Genomic DNA, 20,777 nt, shown 5'->3' on the forward strand with positions numbered 1-20,777 from the left:
TAGTTAAAGTCTAACTATTACAAAAATTTACTGTGAAGTTGGTTTCAAATGAATCACAATGTTTAAACCATCAGCAACTATAGCAGACATGAATCTCCTGAGGTCAAATTCTATGAAAGGAAATCAGTATTGCTAGAGCAGCATGCTCAAAAACAGAGTGAAAGGTAAATAATTTTCATCCATTTTAATAGATTTTTTGTTTGCAAAGCCTCATATTGTCACAGCTTAGACATTCATAACACAGCTCCTAATGTATATGGATGAACTGAAAATAAATCTTTTTTGTAGAAAAACAAAATTACTTATTCTGATTAGGTAAATAATCTCCATTGTGTAGGCCTGTTTCCCATGATTTCATTTGTATTTTATATATTCTTTTACCATCCTTCACAAAAAGTTAATTATTTCAAGCTGGGAATGTTCTACTGACAGCACAATACAAACTGTTGGCAAAGAATGCAACAATGGATAGTGCCAGGGAATTAATCAGATTCTGGCATGTAGGGTAATCATTTTGCATACAGCATCATGAGGAAGGATACTGGGGCGTCTAAGAAAAAGGCCTTTAAAAAACCACCATATTCTCAAACAAAAATTGGAGGAAAATGTTGACAGGTGAAGTAAGCCTGTTTCTGCCCTTCCATCCATACAAGGTAGTGATGCTAAAACACATCAAAATGGATGAAACAATGGCGCAGATGCAATGCTGGCAGACAATTAATAGTAATTAGAAGATTAGGGAATGTCTGTGAGCTTCCACCACCCTCAAAACTAAATTGTTCCAGTAATTTAACTTTGGCATTGTCTGGCCAAGAGTCACTGGGTTTCCTAACTAACTTGAAGCCCTAGTTTCACTTCATGGTCAAGATGGAACCATGTTTATGTTAGTACCAATGTAAAATCATGGTTAAAGACAGTAGGAAAATTGGCAGTGAAGTGATTTCACAAACCCATCACTCATTCCCAATCTTTTTACTATAGGAGATCACTGGCATATATCATTACCAGATTAGAGTGGCAGTATTTACGCATATACGGTATTGATTGTGTGTGATAGTTGTTACCTTTTTAGCAACAGTTTCTGGTGGCACATCTCGCCTTCCAAGGGGATATGGATTCCATGGGCCGCCAGCAGAAACATCTTCCTGTCCATTGTCTAGAATGCTGCTCTGTTGTGATGGGGTCTATTTTTAAAATGTTAGGTAAGAGATTATTTAGTGAGAGGAATGATCAACAGTTCATTTGCCCCAAATTAGCCTTTTTGATAAACATTGTTTTCGTTTTATCTTTGATGGGGAAATATCCATACAGTACATATTATTGCATTTTATCAAGATACAGTGGTACCTCATGTTGCAAACGAGATCTGTTCCGGCGGCCCATTTGCAACATGAAAAGGCCGCAACATGAAGCACCGCATCTGCGCACACGCGTGATGCAATAAGGCGCTTCTGCGCATGCACGCAGGTTAAGAACGCACCAAACCCGGAAGTAACCCGTTCTGGAACTTCTGGGTTCAGTGCGTCCGTAACCTGAAAAAAATGCAACATGTAGCGGATGTATCATGAGGTATGACTGTATAGAAAAGCATCAATACTCTTTTATAATTAATCACATATTTGGATAAGACTTCAATGCACACAAAAAGTGCTTAGTAAGAAACTAGCAACATCATAAATTTAAACATACACTAAATACATCAATCAGAAGGAACATTTTTAATGTACATAGTAATACAATATTCATGCTTCTGCTTTCTAGAAAGTGTCCACTTATTAGTAGACAATTGTACTATGAGAGTGGAAATCCCATGGCAAAGAACCATATTCTTTATCCCATCTCAGATATTGAAATCAGTATGAAAATTGCTCTAAATGTCACAGTTACCAACATTTTCTGTTCCATGTTAATATGCATTTTTAAAAGCTCCAGCTCAGGAAAGCACTTGTGATTCTTTTAATCAAGAAAGAGTCTGATCCATAAGCTGGAGTATTTGGCTTTAAAAAGGTTAATAGGCTGCAATAGTTAATGGAACATTGAGACTAAACCTCTCAAAGTATCATAGAAAATATTGGGCTATTGGTGCATGTTCATATTAGTTATGGAAATTAAATACAAAAGGCTCATTTTTAGTTAACAAAAGGAAAATAGTTCTATTATGCAGACATTCAATTTGATGTTCTTGTTTATCTTGCAGCTGCTGCCCTCCTCAGCTGCTGGACCTGTTGGCCTCTACTGGATCCCCAGACCAAGAGCTTTAAGAGGCTTTGGAGCTGAGCACATACACCGGCAGTGGGGAGTGGACAGGAAGCCTCAATGCACAAGAGGCCTCCAATTTGCACAAAGAGTGTATTCACATGTCATAGTAACCCATAAACCATGGCTTATTGTGCACAAGACCATTCCTGGCATTTTATTCCTGTCTGCTAGCACTGTGGAGATACAAAACACAGCTGCTAGGCTTAGTGTTACATCCTAAAAAGCAAGAGTTTTGCTCCCAACTACATTTGACAGCCAAGTTTTGTTCTTGGCTTGCTGACTGATCGGGGTTATTTGAACGAAACAAACCTCAACCTCCGGTTCAAATGTAATGCTAAGACAGGGACCATGGTTTGTTTTCTTTGTGCGCTCACAGGGAGGAGCAAAACAGTCCATATAGGCATGTTCATAGTAAACTATTTCAGAACACCAGAGAGAATTGAAGACCTCCATACACAACCATAAAGAATCCAAGTTGACAATTCAGAATTGCCCATAGACAGCACAAAGTGTGGTGTAGTGGTTAGAGTGCTGGAAAAGGACCTGGGAGATCAGGGTTCAAATCCCTGCTCAGCACAGAAACTCACTGGGTGACCTTGGGCCACTAACCGTCTCTCAACGTAGCCTACCTCACAGGGTTGTTGTGAGGATAGTATGCCACCTTGAGTGCCTTGTGATATTGGAAGTAATTATGCCAAAGAAAGGAAGGGCAAACCATAAACTCAAGCCTGATACTATTTTTATAATAAAAAAAAATCCTATTTGTGTCCCCTCTCATGCAGTAATATTGCCTGCTTAAATGTCTATTATTTGGAAACTGAGCAAATGAACATCCCAAATGGGAACTCATCCTATTAGATCTGGGTTTGGATTTGATAGAACCCCGAGAGACTAGAAACAAAGCTTATTTGCCTGGGACGTCCAAAAGAAGCAGCCACAGAATGGGTAGAAGCTACCACTGCTGACATTCATAAAAGGGGTATATATAACTTCGGTTGTCAACACAGTAACAGAAAGTCACAGCAACAATGTTGTTCTCATATACAGAACGTAGCTGTGGCAATCATGCATATGCTGTTCAAATAGCACAATGGTATTGTTGCAAGGTAGGTGAGATTTGGTTTTGTTACAAATACTTCTCAGCTCATGATTGCTGCACTGCTATAGTTATTCCTTCCAGTAGCACCTTAGAGACCAACTACGGTAAGTTTGTCATTGGTATGAGCTTTCGTGTGCATGTCATACCAATAACAAACTTAGTTGGTCTCTAAGGTGCTACTGGAAGGAATTTTTTTATTTTGTTTTGACTATGGCAGACCAACACGGCTACCTACCTGTAACTAGTGCTATAGTTATGTAACTGTTATAGGTCTAAAGGTAAAGGGATCCCTGACCATTAAGTCCAGTCGTGACCGACTCTGGGGTTACGGTGCTCATCTCGCGTTATTGGCCGAGCTTCCAGGTCATTTGGCCAGCATGACTAAGCCGCTTCTGGTGAACCAGAGCAGCACACGGAAATGCCGTTTACCTTCCCACTGTAGTGGTACCTATTTATCTACTTGCACTTTGCCGTGCTTTTGAACTGCTAGGTTGGCAGGAGCTGGGACCGAGCAACAGGAGCTCAGCCCGTCGCGGGGACCTTCTGATCGGCAAGCCCTAGGCTCAGTGGTTTAACCCACAGCGCCACCCACATTATAGGTCTATGTATTTTAATATCACAATATGTTTTGTACAGGCGGAAACCATTTTAGGCACGTCCAAATAACGTGGGATCAGCGAAGTGCGGGTCCTTTCAGATCCAGAAGAGGGAAGAACAAGGGTGGAGTGGGGCAGATGTAGGGGGGCAGGATAGGCTGTAACAGGGCAGGGCGCACTTACCGGTATTGTACGCTCTGCTGATGCAGGCGGGGATTGGAAATGGAGTCCCTGGGCAAAATGGTCATCGCCTGTATTTTAAAAACTTTGTGGTGAAAAGAGTGTTTTGTAGGTTAATACACTCTACATTGTGAGGTACTGTTGGCCCCAATAAATTATTTGTAGCTATATTGTTTTACTGGGAAAAAGCTCTGTATTGCTTTACTGGAAAAACATCAACAAATGCATTTTTAAAAAACTTGGGGAAACCTTCTTCCAGACATTTATGGCAGTTTGACGACCAAACTGGATTGATACAGGACTTCCCCTCTCCATCAAATAAGGGTAAATAATGGAATCATTTGATTTAGACTAGAGGAAATCTCACAGCCCCTACATGTTAGCCAAAAAATTTTCTTGATTAATCCCTTCCCCCACAATGCTTAGGTAGCTGTATAATCAAAGGAAGCAATCTTACACCTTTCATTGGCTACTGTTTTCACTGTCTAATCTTCATCAGATAAAATGACTGCATTGATGAATGCCAACTATGACTTATTACTTGATGTTTAATCTAGACTGTTTCAATTTAGATCCACTTTTTCATTCTCTTCTCTCAATAACATTTAAAAGAACAGTTTATAATTAATTTTCACACACTTAGGTTTTCCACCAACATATGTATCTCACCTACACAATCTACAAACAGGCCTAATGGTTTGTGGTCATGATGGATTCAAGCTTGATTCAGAAATATTTTTCAAAATGTTACTGAGATATGTCCCCACCTTAGAGGCTTAAAGTACAAAACATATGTACATACAACATATATCTGATTTCACAATGGTCTACATACAGAAATGCACTAATATAATAAAAGATGTAAATGGGACATACATTCTGAAATTTTCATTTGAACTATTTTGATTATAATCCAGTCTTTAACTAGACCACTGAACTTCATGACCAGTAGGTCCTTGCTCCTAAGAGATCATCCTAATTGATAACATAGTTTTTGACGGAACTTGGTTGACATTAAACACCTACACCATTCTAACACCATCAACATCATTAACCAACTACAACATGAAACATGGCCCTCAGATTTCTCTGGTTCACATAAAATTGACTACATTAGTCTGCAACAAAAGAGCAGAAAGCAGCATGACTGTCACGTGGTGAGCCAATTACTTGAAGAAGCAAATATATAAAGTAGGCAAGTTGTGTTAGCAACTTTGGTTTCTGAATTGCTTATATAGGACACAAGCATGAAAAGTATGCAAATGCTAAAAAGGAAGAGGAAGGAGGGCATGAAAAAATATTACTGTGTGGTGTCTGATATATGCAGGCTATCTCATACTTACTTTCGGTAGAGGTAGCTCTTGATGCATTTGGTTTTCAAATTTAGATTTAGTCTGCAAGTTTAATGTCATGCTTCTGCCCGCATGCATTGCTGACAAACCTCCAGAGCGCAGCATGCCAAGGTTAACAGTGTTGTGCTTATAAGCAGCAGTCTGAGTAGAGGAAATAACAACCACGTGACAGGATATGAACACGCATGCTCATTAAGAGAAAATACTGCACATATATGACTAACTTCACATGGTCTCATTTTAAGCAAACAAACAATACCAAGAAATAAGTAGCTTTTTATGCATGCACTGAGTCAGACAGAAGCACATAGAGTGCTAGTTGTACATAAAATGATTACCATAAAAAGACATTGACAAAAAAAATCAAACAAGATATATTTTCATGTTCATAGAATAACAGAATTGTGAAGTTGGAAGGGACCATGAGGGTCATCTGATCCAACCCCCTGAAATGCGGGAATCTTTTGCCCAATGTGGGGCTCGAACCCACGACTCTGAAATTAAGAGTTTCATGCTCTACTAACTGAGCCACTGTTTTTAATACAAAGCTATAGCCATTTATTTCATGCAGAAGTAGGTATTATCCAGAGATTTTCTACAAACATGATAAAATATTCATTTCCTTTCTGCAAGTAATAAATTGGGTACAAGAGGTTCTACTCTATATAATATGCTTCTTAAAAATGGAAGACATTTCTGGAGAGAATAAGGTTTTAAAGAGTCAAAGAAAATTGTAAACAGAGTTTTTCACATCTGATAGAAACACCTGGCTTGCTATGGTTTAGTTTCACAAAGAACCAATCAAAATAACTGCTATCAAGAGCTGCCCCAATATATTGTAGTGGATGTATACCTATTTTGAATTTACACAGCATAAGAACTACCCGCACTATATACAGTGTAATTGAAAAGATCAGTCAGCAAATGATCTTCATGAATAAAATTATTCTGGATTATATATATATACACACACAAATAAAACAACATAAAAAGTAAAATGCACTGGGCAATATTCACCCAACGTGTCCCACCAGTGCAAGCCTGTATGAGGGCTTCTGCTTGCACCATGGGGCTGTCCCCCATCTCCTCTCCCTGCACCCCCTGAAATTGGCTCTGGGGTGGTCACAGAACAGTGCTGATGGGACACTCCCCTTGGTGAAATTCTGAATTCCACCCATTATTTAAAGTGAGCATAGCTGTGGAAGTACACAAGTGATTCTGAAACACCTGTGCTTCACCTGTCCATGCAAATAAAGTAGTGCACAGATCTCTAAAGAGTTAGCCTGAAAGCAATCACAATAATCAATGGAATAAGCTTGACTCTTAGGAATGCTCAGTGATTTAAGGAAGCCGCTAATGCCATGGGCAGGTTTCCACGATGTTTCTGTGATGACCTCTCTTGTCACTCCCCCTACCCCTATTTTGCTTCTTTCAGCTGACAGGAAAGTATGTCGATTCCCAGTAATTTTTTAAAAATATATGTATTTTGAAACAGCTCTTTTGTGCAGGGGAAATCATGCACAAAATAGTTGCATTAAAAATAAATTATAAAATTTGCCTTTGCAGGCACAGGAGTTTGGGAAAGAAAATGTGAGGAAGAGCAGTAGCCTTTCATGGCAGACTCCAAATTGTCACATGACTTGGGAGTGACACGCTTTTTGAAAAACTGCTGTTTTGTACAAATCTGGGATATTAGAAAACATGTATTTAAGAATTGTGTTGTTTTTTTAATAAAAAAGAAATGTATATGCTTGTACGGGCAAACAAATATCTGTGTACATATGCACAACAGACTTTAGGTTTCCTTTTCCTAATTCTAGAAACCCCTCTGCCCACTGTACAGCATTAAAGAATTCAGGTTCAGGGTTGGAAACCAGCACCAAACCCAAGCACAGCAAAAGAGCATTTCAACAAATGTGAGGAAGAAATAAAGTATCCCTTTTCGCTTGTCTTCCCCCTGTGAACTCCAAACAAAACTCTTGTTCCAGGCCTGTTAAGAGCCTGAACAGGACCACTCCTTAGGAGATGAGAATGCTTTGCAATGCATTGTTGTTGATCTGAAGGCTTATTGTTGTATTTTTCTTAGTAATCCATGTGCCTGAAAGCCAGGCTAAAATTTTCATACACTTTTTTTAATGATGTCTGATTTCCAAAACTGAACCAATTAAATAAATATCTGTAGATCTTAACGGATCCACCAGAATAAATATAATTTGGTTTATAATTCAGCTAGTGTTTCTGCAATTTTTATTCATTCATTCAAATAGCTTTGCTTTAAAATCTATCTTGCGGCGATTTTGTCAGGAGGACCTCAGTGTCACAGCCTTCTCACTTGCTGGCCCCACCCCCAGCCATGCCATTGTCTTTTGATTGAACCAATGCCAGCCCTAGCAACTCCTTGCATGCTAAATAACAGTGACCAGGAGATGGAGAAGTTTGGGGAGGGTGGGAAAGAGAGAAGGGAGGTCACACTCCTCTGAGGGGAAGCAGCTAGAGGAGCTCCTGAAGGAATTTAGAAAGTGAGATAAAGGTTAATATTTACACTCATTATTAAAAATAAACAAACTGATAATGGAAGGGATAGGGAAAAGAGAATAAAGTTGTTTTGGGAGGAAGAAGTGAATATAAAAGGATCAGGGTGAAAGGCAGAACGAAACTGGCAGGTTCAAGGGAAGGTGAATAGATTTGTGTGAAAGCAGAATGGAAGAAATTACAGTAGATGAGTAAAAATACTTTGAGAGGCATTTAGAGGTGGAAAAGGAAAAATACAGAAAAAAAAGCCTTCTCCACTTAAAAGTCTCTGGATTGATTTGCAAACTCTGCCTAAAGTGGAGAGGATGAGTTGCAATACTTCTAGAGTGAATGCCTATATTTTGCTTGAGGGAAGCTGAGGTATTGAACTCCTTGCTACAATGAAAATGCTATGCCAAATAATTAAACCATTTCCAAAGATGGTTTAGCTATCAATAGAAAAATGATGTCAGCCAGCCAATCATGCCAAACTCCACTTCCATAGGCCACTATTCTACAACTGGTCAGCCTCGGTAATTTTCAACAAGTTTATGTGGGCCCTGGTGGGTGGTGAAATTTGAGAACATCAGGTCTAAGCAGATGAAATTGTCTTTTCTTTAGTTTAAGTGGTTCACTGTTCTATATGACATCAGGTGTGGGGCAGGCAAAGACCTGCTCAGCCGAAAGGGAGTTTGCAGGTACTGCTGATCAGCTGACTAGTAGCACCTGCAAAGCCCTGTCTACAGGACTTCACAAGACCCAATGATGATCTGATCAGCAGATCTTGCAAAGCGCCTTGTGAAAAGCTATACAAGAATGCTTTGCAAGACCTGACAATCATTGGCGCTTGGCAGACTGATTGGCAGACTGCTCTCCAATCCCCTTTAAATAAATAAAAACAAATAAATTGTATTACTGAATGGATAGTTCAGCTCTCAGTGAGCCACAGCTAAATTGTCAATTACCTTCTTTGAAAAACACATGGTGATGTCAAAAGATATGCAACAGTCTACATTTTTTGCTCCATTATGGTTATTTCTGAAATACAATAACTTGTTGCAGTCACTGAATGACAAACAGGTATGTATCTGGGAGTATAAGGAAGGGTAATTTTGTGAAAGCAAATCTGAGAACGGGGTCTGTAGGCTTCCAATTTTCCAGAATGATTTCAGCATTTTTGACAGCCACATTTGCCAATCTCAATTTCACTTATTTTATGAAAGCATTTGGTGAACTGTAGGACTAAAATTATACATGAATTGGTCTTTCGTAATTCATCTTATTTCCAATAGTAGTTGACTGAAGGCAAACAGGTTCCTGAGGCTGAGGAAGGCTATACGAGACACACAGCATTTAACGAGTCCAAGGTGATGCAAATAAAAAAAACAACAGCCAACAGGGCGAATGTTTAAGTTCCTTTCTGACCCCCCGCCCCCCGCCATTTATACAAAGCTGCAGTTATATTCCAATCTGAGATGGAAGACCAGCTTCATAATCCTTCTACCTTCAAACTATCCTCCCACTGAAAAGTCCCCACTCCAGTTGCTTTTACCTTTACTAGAGGAAAACATGAGTACCTGCATTTTGGTGTGTGTGTGTGTGACAGTTGTGCAAATGGAATAAAGTGGAAAGGTTAAGAAGCTCTTTTCCTCCTACTAGTCTTCCACTTCAAACTGCAGCCTCAATGGCTGCACAGTATATTAGACCTTTTACAAAAGAAAATAATGGAACTACATGTAGTATGTAGTTTTTCTCAGAATTCCTTCCAAACGCTTTTTGGATAAATCAGTTATATTATAAGATGTTTTATTCATTTACTTCTTGTCACCATTTCAAACAATACCTCATTCTTAATTCTTCACGCCTTGGAAACTGTGTCTCATGTCAATGAATTACTCTGCACATTTACCAATAATAAATGTTAATTGACAAACACTTCCTAACATAGAAAATATAAGTTATAGTTGGCCTCTGTTGGGGCTTTACCTATTTCAACCCGTTATCCTAAACACACTTGGAAGTACTGTAAGTTAAATGTAAATCAACTGACTTACTTCCAAGTACATAGATTTAAGACTCAGGTACCAGAACAGAAGTATTTGTAGCTTATTTGTTAATCAAATGGCTAAATTTTCTAAAGGAAATCCTTAATTATATCTGCCATGATCCAAGAGTTCTGATACATCAAGATGATTCACACATGCATACCTAACTTTGTGCACACAAGGGCATGGACTTATTCATAACACAGCCACTGAAGATTGTGCTATTGAGTTCTGTAGAGTTTTGGATTATCTCCATTAACTAAACCTGCCAAAGTCAATGTTTCCAATACTTTTGCTTTGGAATTTGTCTTTAATATTTTCCCTATGCACTGTTAAAGGCTAGCAAATAAAGTGAATATGTAAATTATAAACAATTTTTGTGATTTCCTTTAAGCTTCATAAATTACCCACTATGGGAAGACCGAGATTATCATTTTTGCATTTTAGAAAACAATAGTATATCAGGGAAGAACTTCTCCAATGCTCCCCAAAGCAACCCTAATTCTAACTCATTATGTATCAACTGTAACAAAATACATTTCATGGTTTATTAATTCAGAACACAAATCCAGGAATTATTACTGGATAACATATTAATCACTGCAAGCAGAATTTTTTTTGATATATAGAAATATAAAAACTAAAAGGCATTAATTGCAGAGAAATGCCAAACATACCCTGTCTAACCTTCTAGCTTCTATATGTCTAAGTAGCTGTTGTCTCCAGTCAGCGGGCATTTTACCACAGCTCTCATTTCCCTTCACAGGGGTAGGCCTTGTCTTTAAATCAGTGTTATCTGACGGCTTGTCACCATAGTTACCCAAGTTATAGTCTGATGGTATCTTTTCCAACAGAGCTGCCATTGTAGGCCTAGCTGAAACTGGCCTGGTTTGGGAGGTACCATAACTCTCTGTACTGTAGCTTCTTGCAGACAATGGCCTCCTTTGAGTAAGGTTTTTAACTGGAAAACTTCCAGATTGGGCTTTCACTTCTTGATATGAAGGGTGTTCATCTTCATACCTGCCATTTCTTTTGAGGAATTGGGATTCAGACACTTGCATGCTGCTTTGGCGTTCCATAGGTCCTCTATACTGATGTCTGTTATACCTATCGCTCTGAGGCAGTTCGTGCGGTTCACTGACTCTTCTATACATGGACATATCTGTGGAACTGGCCAATGAATCTGCTCTTCTCAAAAACCCAGCCCTTGATCCCTGACTTGAGAACTGAGTGTTGACAGTCTCCTCATTAACAGAAGGCTGGGAGAATGAAAACATGTGCTCCATGGGTGGATACCCTCGGTAGGCTCTTGGGCTAACCAAATCCTTTGAGACAGTTTTAGTCTGCTGGGGAATGTATTCTGGAGTGTGTTGAAAAGGTGGCAGAATCCTCTTTTCTGCTTTCACTTCCACTGATCCTTGAGGATTAAAACTTTGGTCAAACTGGTATACTTTTTTAGTTACAGAAGGCTTTTGCTGCTGCTGCACCTTAACGCTTCCATAGGTCAGCAACTCATCATCAAGCATTGGCACAGACTGGCTACGGGACATGCTAGACATTCCATGTTCTGGACCCATCATTTTATCTGGCCTCTCATGCATACCAGCATTGTCAGTAGTAGCTGCATAGTTCTCCAGTGGTATATTATAAACTTTATATGCGCCAATGTCTATCTCATCTATACTTTGTGACTTCTTAAACCTGTTTGTTTTCAAGTCCCTCATCATTGGCGAAAGCCTCTCTGTACTCTTGCTGATAGAAATGACATTTTTAGAAGGATCTGGGCGACAGTGAATATGTGAAAACACATTACCAAGACTTCTGTTAGCATTTGACTCATGATACTCCCACGGTGTTCCTGGAGAAAAAGTGCTCGTTATTTCTGAGGAATCTTTAACAAGATCCTTCCTTTCAGGTAAAGGGCTGGTGGTAGGGGTGCTCTCCAGCTTAGAAGGAAAGGCTGTCCTATCTTCAAAAGGGCTAGGGGTTCTTGTCCAGTTCTGCCAAGGGTTTGATGGAGGCACTTCTGATTCAGGTGTATTTCTGAGAGTAGGCTGTTCAAGTTCTAGGGGGATACCAACTATCCTGTCTTGCCTAATTAAAGGCCTGCGTCCATGAGCAGATGTGCTTCTCGATTTAGAGCTTAAGAGGGGGTTAGCGCTTGGATTCTCCACTGTGCTCTCTTCTGCTACAAATCCCGTGTTATCATAGTGAGAGCCATCATTCCAGCTGTCAGCAAAGGTGTCGCTCATTGGACGCCTCTCGTTATGTTGTTGTAAGTTTCCTGCTGGAGCAGACTCCCGTTGACTGAGCAATGGCTTTGTTTCAAGAGGCTGAGGAAAAGATTGGACAAGCCTGGAGAAAACAAGAAGAAAGATTTGTATTAGATAAGGAAGCTATCACAGCAGAATAAAATGCTAATAAATATCTTACTATAATTGCATGTTTTGTTTAACCATTCCATGAATGAATGGAAGCTTTAGCTTGCTTAGAGTGGGAACAAAGAAAACTGGGAACTTTAGCAAGTTGGCCATGCAAGCTTTAGATATATTTGCATCTGAAGTAAAAACAAACAGACAGGCAGGCAGGCAGCCAAACAAACAAAAAGGTGTTGACTTCCCTTTCCTCTCCTCCCCCCTGCAGCCCACCAAGTACCCTCAATCTGCCTTGGACAGTTCTTTAACTTTCAGAACTTTCAGATTTGGGGCATGTACAGGGGCAGCAAAGGGGAAGTGAGGGAGGAAGCTCCTGTTTGTGTGGTCAGAAGTCTACTGCACAAGCAAGATGTCACAATTGGATATCACCCTATTTCATTTGCTCAGTTTATCTCCAAATATTTAAATGATTTGCTTCAGTATTAAAAGTTCAGAAAATATTTTGTATAAGCAAGTTATAGGAAAGCCAATCAAGGCAAGGTGAAGCTCTTTAAATCTCAATGAAGTGCTTAACTCCTCCCTTTGTATCAATGGAACTTCAGCATTCTTCACCTTGTCTGGATTGTTTCCTAACCCAATATTGATTTGCAATCAATATTTTTTTAATGCAATGTCCAAGAAAGAGAAAGCACACAAAAAGAGAAATATCACAATTTATATGTACAGTATATGAAAATGGCTTTGCATAAATCTAAAAATCTGCCTCAAAAAAAACCTCTGGTATAAAAATCTCTATGCTAGTGACAGATAATAAGCACATAGCACTGAGCCTGCAAGCAAAGTTAAAGTCTCTTTGAAAACAGAGTCTGTATTTATGGTGGGATAAAGTTGCTTATATAGGACTCTGTATGCAATGGAGTAAATGTGGACAGTACAGAAAACCTTGATGACACGTAATCATTTTGTACCTCTTTCATTCTTGTCAGCTGAAAAATGGGTAAGATGGGCGAACTGCTATTCAATTATTGTAATATACTCTGAAAGTTTGCAGATAGACCTGAATTTTGGGTAGAAGTTGCCGGAGTAATTTCCCCCCCTAAGGCATAATTCATCTGGGCCTTGACATGGGAAAAGGTGCCCTTCCTCTCGCCTCCAAACATGGGCCTTTCTGCAGAGATGTCTAGTTGTGGGGGAGCAGTTACTCTGCTCTGGATGCTCTGCTCTTCTCCCTTTCCAGCTGTTGAGGGGGCAGGGATGCTGAAACACTTACCTTTTTGTGCACAATGCTTCCCTTATTTGCAGTAGTGCCAGTGTGATGTTGTTCCAAGTGCAGCAGGTTTTCTCCAACTGTATGCAATGCCAGACTTCTTAGAAGTCTTGTGTGCACTTGTAGTATACCAGCTAACAGCCTAGCAGTACTTCCTGAGACATGATGTCACGTAGTCACAGAGGTGTCCTAGGAAGCACTGCTAGTTCAAAGAGAAAATAAAGGCATCTCAATCATGCTCCTCCTTCTGCTAGTCTGGCCCTAGTGACGTTCCTGTCTGTTTTTGTTTTTGTTTTAATACGAGGGTTCATATCATCATCACCACCATCATCTTTTATTTAAGCTCTTTGTACTTTTGGCTGTCTGAGATGTCTTTATGGTCAGATTCAGTGTTTCAAGTGGGGTCTACAAAGTAAACACACCTGTTACCCCACAAAGAATTATTCACTGCATCTTTAGCTGTAGTCTGCAAGGACCCCATTTTAACACGAGCGTTAGAAGACCCTGAAGAGGCCTGTGAAGGTGAATAGTCTGAATAGGTGCCTGAAGAAACACTGTTATTCATGCAGTGAACTTTATCTGCTTCAGATTCATCTGTTGATTCTAAAACAAGCACAGAAAGAAATATGAAATTAATAGTTGAATAGAAGATTGAACACAGAGACATATATACAACAACTACTGTAATTAGCAGAGAAATGTGATTTCCACTTCTATATCATACAAATATAGCCAGCCATGAACTTATCCCTGGGATGTTCAAAGACACCTAAGACATTTGTACAGCAGTGGGATGCGGGTGGCGCTGTGGGTTCAAACCACTGAATCTAGGGCTTGCCAATCAGAAGGTTGGCGGTTCGAATCCCCGCGACGAGGTGAGCTCCCGTTGCTCGGTCCCAGCTCCTGCCAACCTAGCAGTTCGAAAGCACGTCAAAGTGCAAGTAGATAAATAGGTACCGCTCTGGTGGGAAGGTAAACGGCATTTCCGTGTGCTGCTCTGGTTCGCCAGAAACAGCTTTGTCATGCTGGCCACATGACCTGGAAGGTGTACGGCGGCTCCCTCGGCGAATAACGCGAGATGAGCGCCGCAACCCCAGAGTCGGTCACGACTGGACCTAATGGTCAGGGGTCCCTTTACCTTTACCTCCTCCCTTTCCAACCATCTTCATCCAAGATGGTGTATCATCTGACTGTATCAATCTACAATTATTTTTAATGACATATATAGCCTTCTTTATACACTATATCCAACACTCAGGGCCAAACCAAATGTGACATGGGAGATTTCACAATATTTATTGTGGGAGGGAGAAAGGGCATCCACAGAGGGTTGCAGGGGGGGAGGGGTGATGCAGGGAAGGGAGAAGAGCCTCAGTTCCCCAGGCACAGTCACAGAGAGGTGCATTAAAGCGGCAGAGAATGTGATACACGGGAGAAGAAAGTGATCAAAATGAAAATGAAGATGAGAGAGAGACAAAAAAGCAATACCAGCAGGTGTAAGGAAACAGAAGCTGAGGCAAAAAGGAGGATGACAGAAATATTTGCGTATGTAAGCTGGCAGACAGAAAAGGTATGGGGTGGGACCAAGAATGGAAGGGAGTGTAGTTTGAGGAGGTAAAGGATGGGACAAGAGGCCCAGTGGTACCCTGTGTCCAAGGTCCCCAGGAAACTGGGACCTGCCCTTTTTATACCATTTAAAGTTGCTAGTAGTCTAAGGAAAAGGGGTAGGAGAGAAATATACTGTAGATAGCTGTGCATCTATATTGACTGGCTTTGCATATTAAATATAATTTCCAATTTGATTCTGGCCAAGTGTAAAAAAGAGAATACAGTGTTGAGCACATTTTTCTTCTGCATTTTTCATTGTTTGTCACGTTCAATATATATAAAGTGACTTAGTACCTTTTTTCTCTTTACCCAATAGGACAAGTTTAGGTTGGTACAATGGTGCTTCAGTCATGGAGGGACGAAGTTCCCCTATCCTCATATCATTCACAGCATGTACATATGGGTCCTGTAAAATGCAATAATATTGTGGAATATTATAAAAAGATAGCCCAGCAAGTGATACTTAACTTTAATGACAAATTTTTATCAGGAACATGGAATTATAAAACTTCCAAGCACGAATGCTGACCAGGCAAGAAGCTTAACTCTGTGCTTTGTGCTCACAGCTATTTTGCCCTGGACAAATGTACCGTTGGTGGTAGAGTATTTTTTTTTTTAAATGATCACTACCTGATGATAGTTTTCAGGCCTCCCCTTCCCCTTTTATATCTGCAACAGTCCAATGTGAGGCTCGGTAAAGTTAATATAGGCACATAAACAGCAGTTCTTATCAGGAGATTGTGGGGAGATTCAGGGGACCCAAACCACACAGTGTATCGGGTCTAGGAAATCCTGTGGGCATCCATGGATGGACCCATTAGTCTGGTCTGTCCCAATTGTGCATGGGGAGGGAACTAAGGCTGCTCTGCCCTATTTCTGAGAAATGCCTAAAACTCCGCATGGAAATGCACATTTTAAAAAACAAAACAAAAAAGTTTTTAAGTTTTTAAAACTTTTAAAAATAAGGCACCTAACTGCCCACAGCCTGGAGCTGCTATTGCAAGCAGCTTCTTGCCACTGCATGCTATGAATGCAAATACAGCAAGTTTACCTAAGAGTGAGAGGACTTGATGTTTACAGGCAGGAAGCCATGTTCTTCCTGTACAACTCCCCCTGAGATAGGATGTCATTTAGAGTGTGCTGCAGCAAGGAGCACCAGACATCTGACCTCAACCTTGACTGTTTGGGCCATGCCCCAGCATTGGTACCTGACAATCAACAGCAAACCCTGACAATTTCTGTGTCGTGCAATGTTGGCAATACAGTGGTACCTCATGTTGCATATGGGATCTGTTCCAGAGCTCCGTACGCAACATGAGCAGTACGCAACATGAAGTGCCGCATCTGCGCACGTGCGTGGCGCGATTTGGCACTTCTGTGCATGTGCATGACGTCATTTGTTGCATCTGCGCATGCGCGAACTGCCAAACCCAGAAGTAACCCATTCCGGTACTTCCGGGTTCGGCGTGTACGTATCCGATGTCATACGCAACCTGCAGCATTCGTAACAAGAGGTATGACTGTACCTGTTTTGTTCTGTGTAGTATGAGAACTACATGATATTTGGCCCAATAATAATAATAATAATAATAAAGAAAATCAGAAGGGCAGCACTGAAAGGTGAAGCAAATTATATCTAATGGGTGGTAGGAGGGAAAGAAAGGGGTTACAGATCAGCCTACTACTCTTACACACAACCCTCTGAATAAAGAGATCTGTATTTTACTGATCTTAAAATAAGTTCCCATTTCTTTAAATAACACTGTCATGTTACCTCCACGGATATATCCTTTGGTGCCATTGGCCACTTGTGCTCATATTTGTCTTTCACAGCTTGTTCTGCACTGACAGTTGGTGTTGCATTCTCAGGCCTCATTCCATGGCTAGGTTTACCCACCAGATTTTGAACAGATTTCACCATATTCTTTAAATCTTCTGGGTATGGAGTTGGATAGCGCTTTAAGTTTATTTCAACCTGAGCAGTCGTTTAACAAAATAAATTAAAATCACAAATAGGAAACAAAAATTATTATTAAACTTCTAGTTTTGATTATCAAGGTTATACAAAACAGAAAACACAGAGACAGTGAATTTAGGCATTTGAGACAATGTTAACATAAAACTGTGCCTTTGAAATGCTAAAGCCCATGTCATTTACAACATGGTGAATGCAGAATAAAATCCATTGGTGACTGAATGTAATTTCCTTCCCACTTGCCTAAAACTGTATAATGCAATAATACTTGGACTGAAATGATGTTCAGACTATTAAATATCATTTGAATGGCTCAAGTAGAATCTGGAACTTCACTTGCATAGGTGAAGTCATTCTGGATATATAAAACAACACTGTGATAGCTTATTTGAAAAAACTGTGAGCAATCCAAAAAAGATTAGATGTTCCTAAATCCTTCTGAAATCAATAGGACTTGAGTACGCTTCAATTTTAATGGATTGCATTAAATAAAAATTGAGGGGGGGGGGGGCCCACCTCGTTTAATGGATGTGTATTTGTGCAAAAGTGTGATATAATTTTTACTACAAAGGAAAAAATTGCATGTAAAGCCAAGGTTCAAATGCAGACACAAGTTAATAGGCAACCATTCAAAAAGCTTGACTGATGTGAAGAGAACAAACTATGGTAGCAACTAGCACTGAGCGTTGAAATATAATAAAGTATGCATTACAGACAAGCACATCCAAACATGGATCTCAATAGCAAATGTGAAATATTACGTTACAAGGAAATGTACAGCTCCAGTAAGAAAACTAACTAAGTGATGTGTGGAATAAAGTACTGCTATTGTTCTAATAGCCTTACAGCTGAAATAATGTAATTGCTGCTGGTCTAACTTAATCACTTGCTTTTCTACATGACCTGGGCCATGGTATACGTAAGATTTACACATAACCTTAATAATAACTGGGATGTAAATCAAATACTACATGCACTGCAAAGGTTGCTAAGAATACAGTGTAACTAATTAACTATGTAAGGAAATTTGAGTAAAGTTAGTTTATCTTAGGTAAATATTAACTTTCACTATTAAACATACTCGCAGATGTGCTAGATAGAATTAGGGTGAAGAAAATCCCATAGTTGATATTAAAAATGATAATTACCAATGAAGTCTAGACTCCCTTTCTATTCATGGTCTTTTATGTTTCACATTTAAAGTTACCTCAGAAGTAGCATGCCGCTGGGGATAAAAACCTTCCAAAGTGCAATATTCCTGGATAGAAGAATTTCTTTTTTAATTTCTACTGTCAAATTCATTTCAGCAAACAATGATACACTTGACTAAAAGCAAATTTCACAAGACTCATCAGAATAAAGTTATTATGAATAGTAAGATCTATTACCAAATGTATAATTTAAAATAACATAAAATTACAAACCAAATCTTATGAAACTTAGATGAATATGCAATCAACCAATCACAGGGCACACATTTCATTGAGAACCGTGCCCTTAATATTAATGATTATTTCACCACTCTGGAAATGTCTTCATATCAGCCAAACAGACAGGTGCCTGCAGTTGATATTGCAATACACAGATAGCCATGATGTCAAAGAAATTTTGTATGCGCTTTAAACACTGTGAGCCCCAATATTACTTGCATGTTTACTGGATAAACATATAAGAGAATCATCTCCAAACACCCAAGTATTGAACTGACCTGTAACTATTTGATTATGTTTTAAGATAGAATAAATATAATTAATATAACAGAAACATTTAACATGATTTCTTTTAAATATGTTCAGTACTGTAAAGATGTAGCACCAGTGTGGCATTTAAAAATCTATTTAACACATTAAAATTGGTTTTACACTGATATTATTGACAGCACTCCCGTGGATTTTCATCTTTATTTTGGGGGGAAAGTGGGTATTGTATATGCACCTGTACGTACGTGTGTGTGTGTGTGTGTGTGTGTGTGTGTGTGTGTGTGTGTGAGAGAGAGAGAGAGAGAGAGAGAGAAGCCCAGATCCTGCCCACAGCCACCACTTTCAGGCCCACTTATTACTGCTATGTATCCCCTGACCATTGCCACATGCAACTCTTGAGTGCAAAAGGTTATCTACCCCTGATGCAGGCGAATAGAACACTTTTCTAGTTTGTGAATCAACAAAAAATGATAAAATTAATTTTTTACCACCATTCAGAAACATGCTTATCTTTATCCTATGAATCAAAAAACTGTGATCAGCTGAACATAAGTTCACCTGCCTAGCATGACATCAAAAGTTTTGAAACCCAGTTTATCTTATTTTTTAGCAAAAGTATACCTGGCAAAATTAAAATGAAGGTTGTAAGCAGAAGGGCATGCAAGCTTAATGGATCTTTCCCTCTCCTCTTCCCCACTGTAGCTACCTAGACCCTCAACACAAGAGCCCCTTGAGAAGGCCAAGAGCCCTCCTGAGTGTGTTGCAGATGACTATGGTAGAAGAGGGGAAACACGCCAAATCAGGCAGAGGAATCTTGCATGCTGTTGGTACAAGATTCTTCTGCCTGGTTTTATGTCAATTCCCCCTACTACATGATACAGACCACACTGCTCAGGACCTTCTAGAGAAGCATTGTGAAGGAGTACAGGACTGTAGGAAGGAGCCATTGTATGAGCTGTTTTCTGCTTACTCAGCATTAGATAGAACCATATTTTTATATACAGATTTCTTTTTTAAATTGTTTACTAAAAAGAAAATGGAAGCTGAAATGAACAAAGCTATTAAAATGCATTTACTGACATCTATACATATGTCATTTAATTGCACAGTCTCATTGATTAGTTCAAACTTTTCAGACATAAAGGCAACATTACTGGAAATGACTGTATTTTGATTTTCAATTATATAACATTAGAAATATGGGAAGTGAAATAACACAGGCTATGGCTTAACATGGAACTACTTAGCTTCTTCACTGCTTTAAAACATCTTTTGCCCTTCTCCTGTACGAAAATGTACTCTTAGTACCCTCATAAGTGTGTGTGTCCTAGACAGCTACCAATACAATTTTGTGTTGCTTTCTATTAAAGGAATAACCACAAAAAATCAGATACAATGGATTGATATCTAACTGCGTCCATACATACATTGCTCATTTTTGCAACAGTATGCTTTTTGATCCAGCAGATGCTCATGATAGTGGAAAGTGGCAAAGGCGATTTTAGCTCATTCCCCTTTCTCTGTGCAGCTCCCCCAAATTTGTTCAACAGGAAATCCTTTGGAACAGTTAAGTAAGTAGCATAAGGGACTGCAGAAGAAAGGGGGAGTATATGGAAAACACATCCTTCCCTTCGGCTCATAGACACCTCCACTGGATCAAAGAACCTTCTTTCAGCAGAGGGACGCCCTGGATACAACCCAATCTTACTTTTCATTTTAATAAAGTGTTATTTTTGTTTGACGATTATATGAAGAGTAAGGCAGTTTCCCCCCTCTCAGATATCTGTAGGATAAAAGAGGGAAACAGAAT

The 20,777-nt window shown here is 39.5% G+C and overlaps 1 protein-coding gene across 2 annotated transcripts in view; it reads right to left on the reverse strand.

Annotated features, from left to right (window-relative positions):
- The window catches only part of LRRC7 (leucine rich repeat containing 7), a 108,917-nt gene that overhangs the window by 15,192 nt on the left and 72,948 nt on the right, over positions 1-20,777 (reverse strand). Inside the window, exons 15-21 of one of the 2 annotated variants that reach the window (XM_035122021.2) lie at positions 18,475-18,525; positions 17,067-17,267; positions 15,587-15,698; positions 14,107-14,287; positions 10,720-12,397; positions 5,478-5,627; positions 1,065-1,184 (exon numbers count right to left, since the gene is read on the reverse strand). In XM_035122021.2, coding sequence (XP_034977912.2) covers positions 1,065-1,184; positions 5,478-5,627; positions 10,720-12,397; positions 14,107-14,287; positions 15,587-15,698; positions 17,067-17,267; positions 18,475-18,525 — 2,493 coding nt within the window. The remainder of the gene's footprint in view (positions 1-1,064; positions 1,185-5,477; positions 5,628-10,719; positions 12,398-14,106; positions 14,288-15,586; positions 15,699-17,066; positions 17,268-18,474; positions 18,526-20,777) is intronic. The other variant, XM_060276820.1, reaches the window with a different exon arrangement.

Source organism: Zootoca vivipara, chromosome 7 (assembly GCF_963506605.1).
Source record: "Zootoca vivipara chromosome 7, rZooViv1.1, whole genome shotgun sequence".
In the NCBI taxonomy this organism is placed as follows: Eukaryota; Metazoa; Chordata; class Lepidosauria; order Squamata; family Lacertidae; genus Zootoca; species Zootoca vivipara.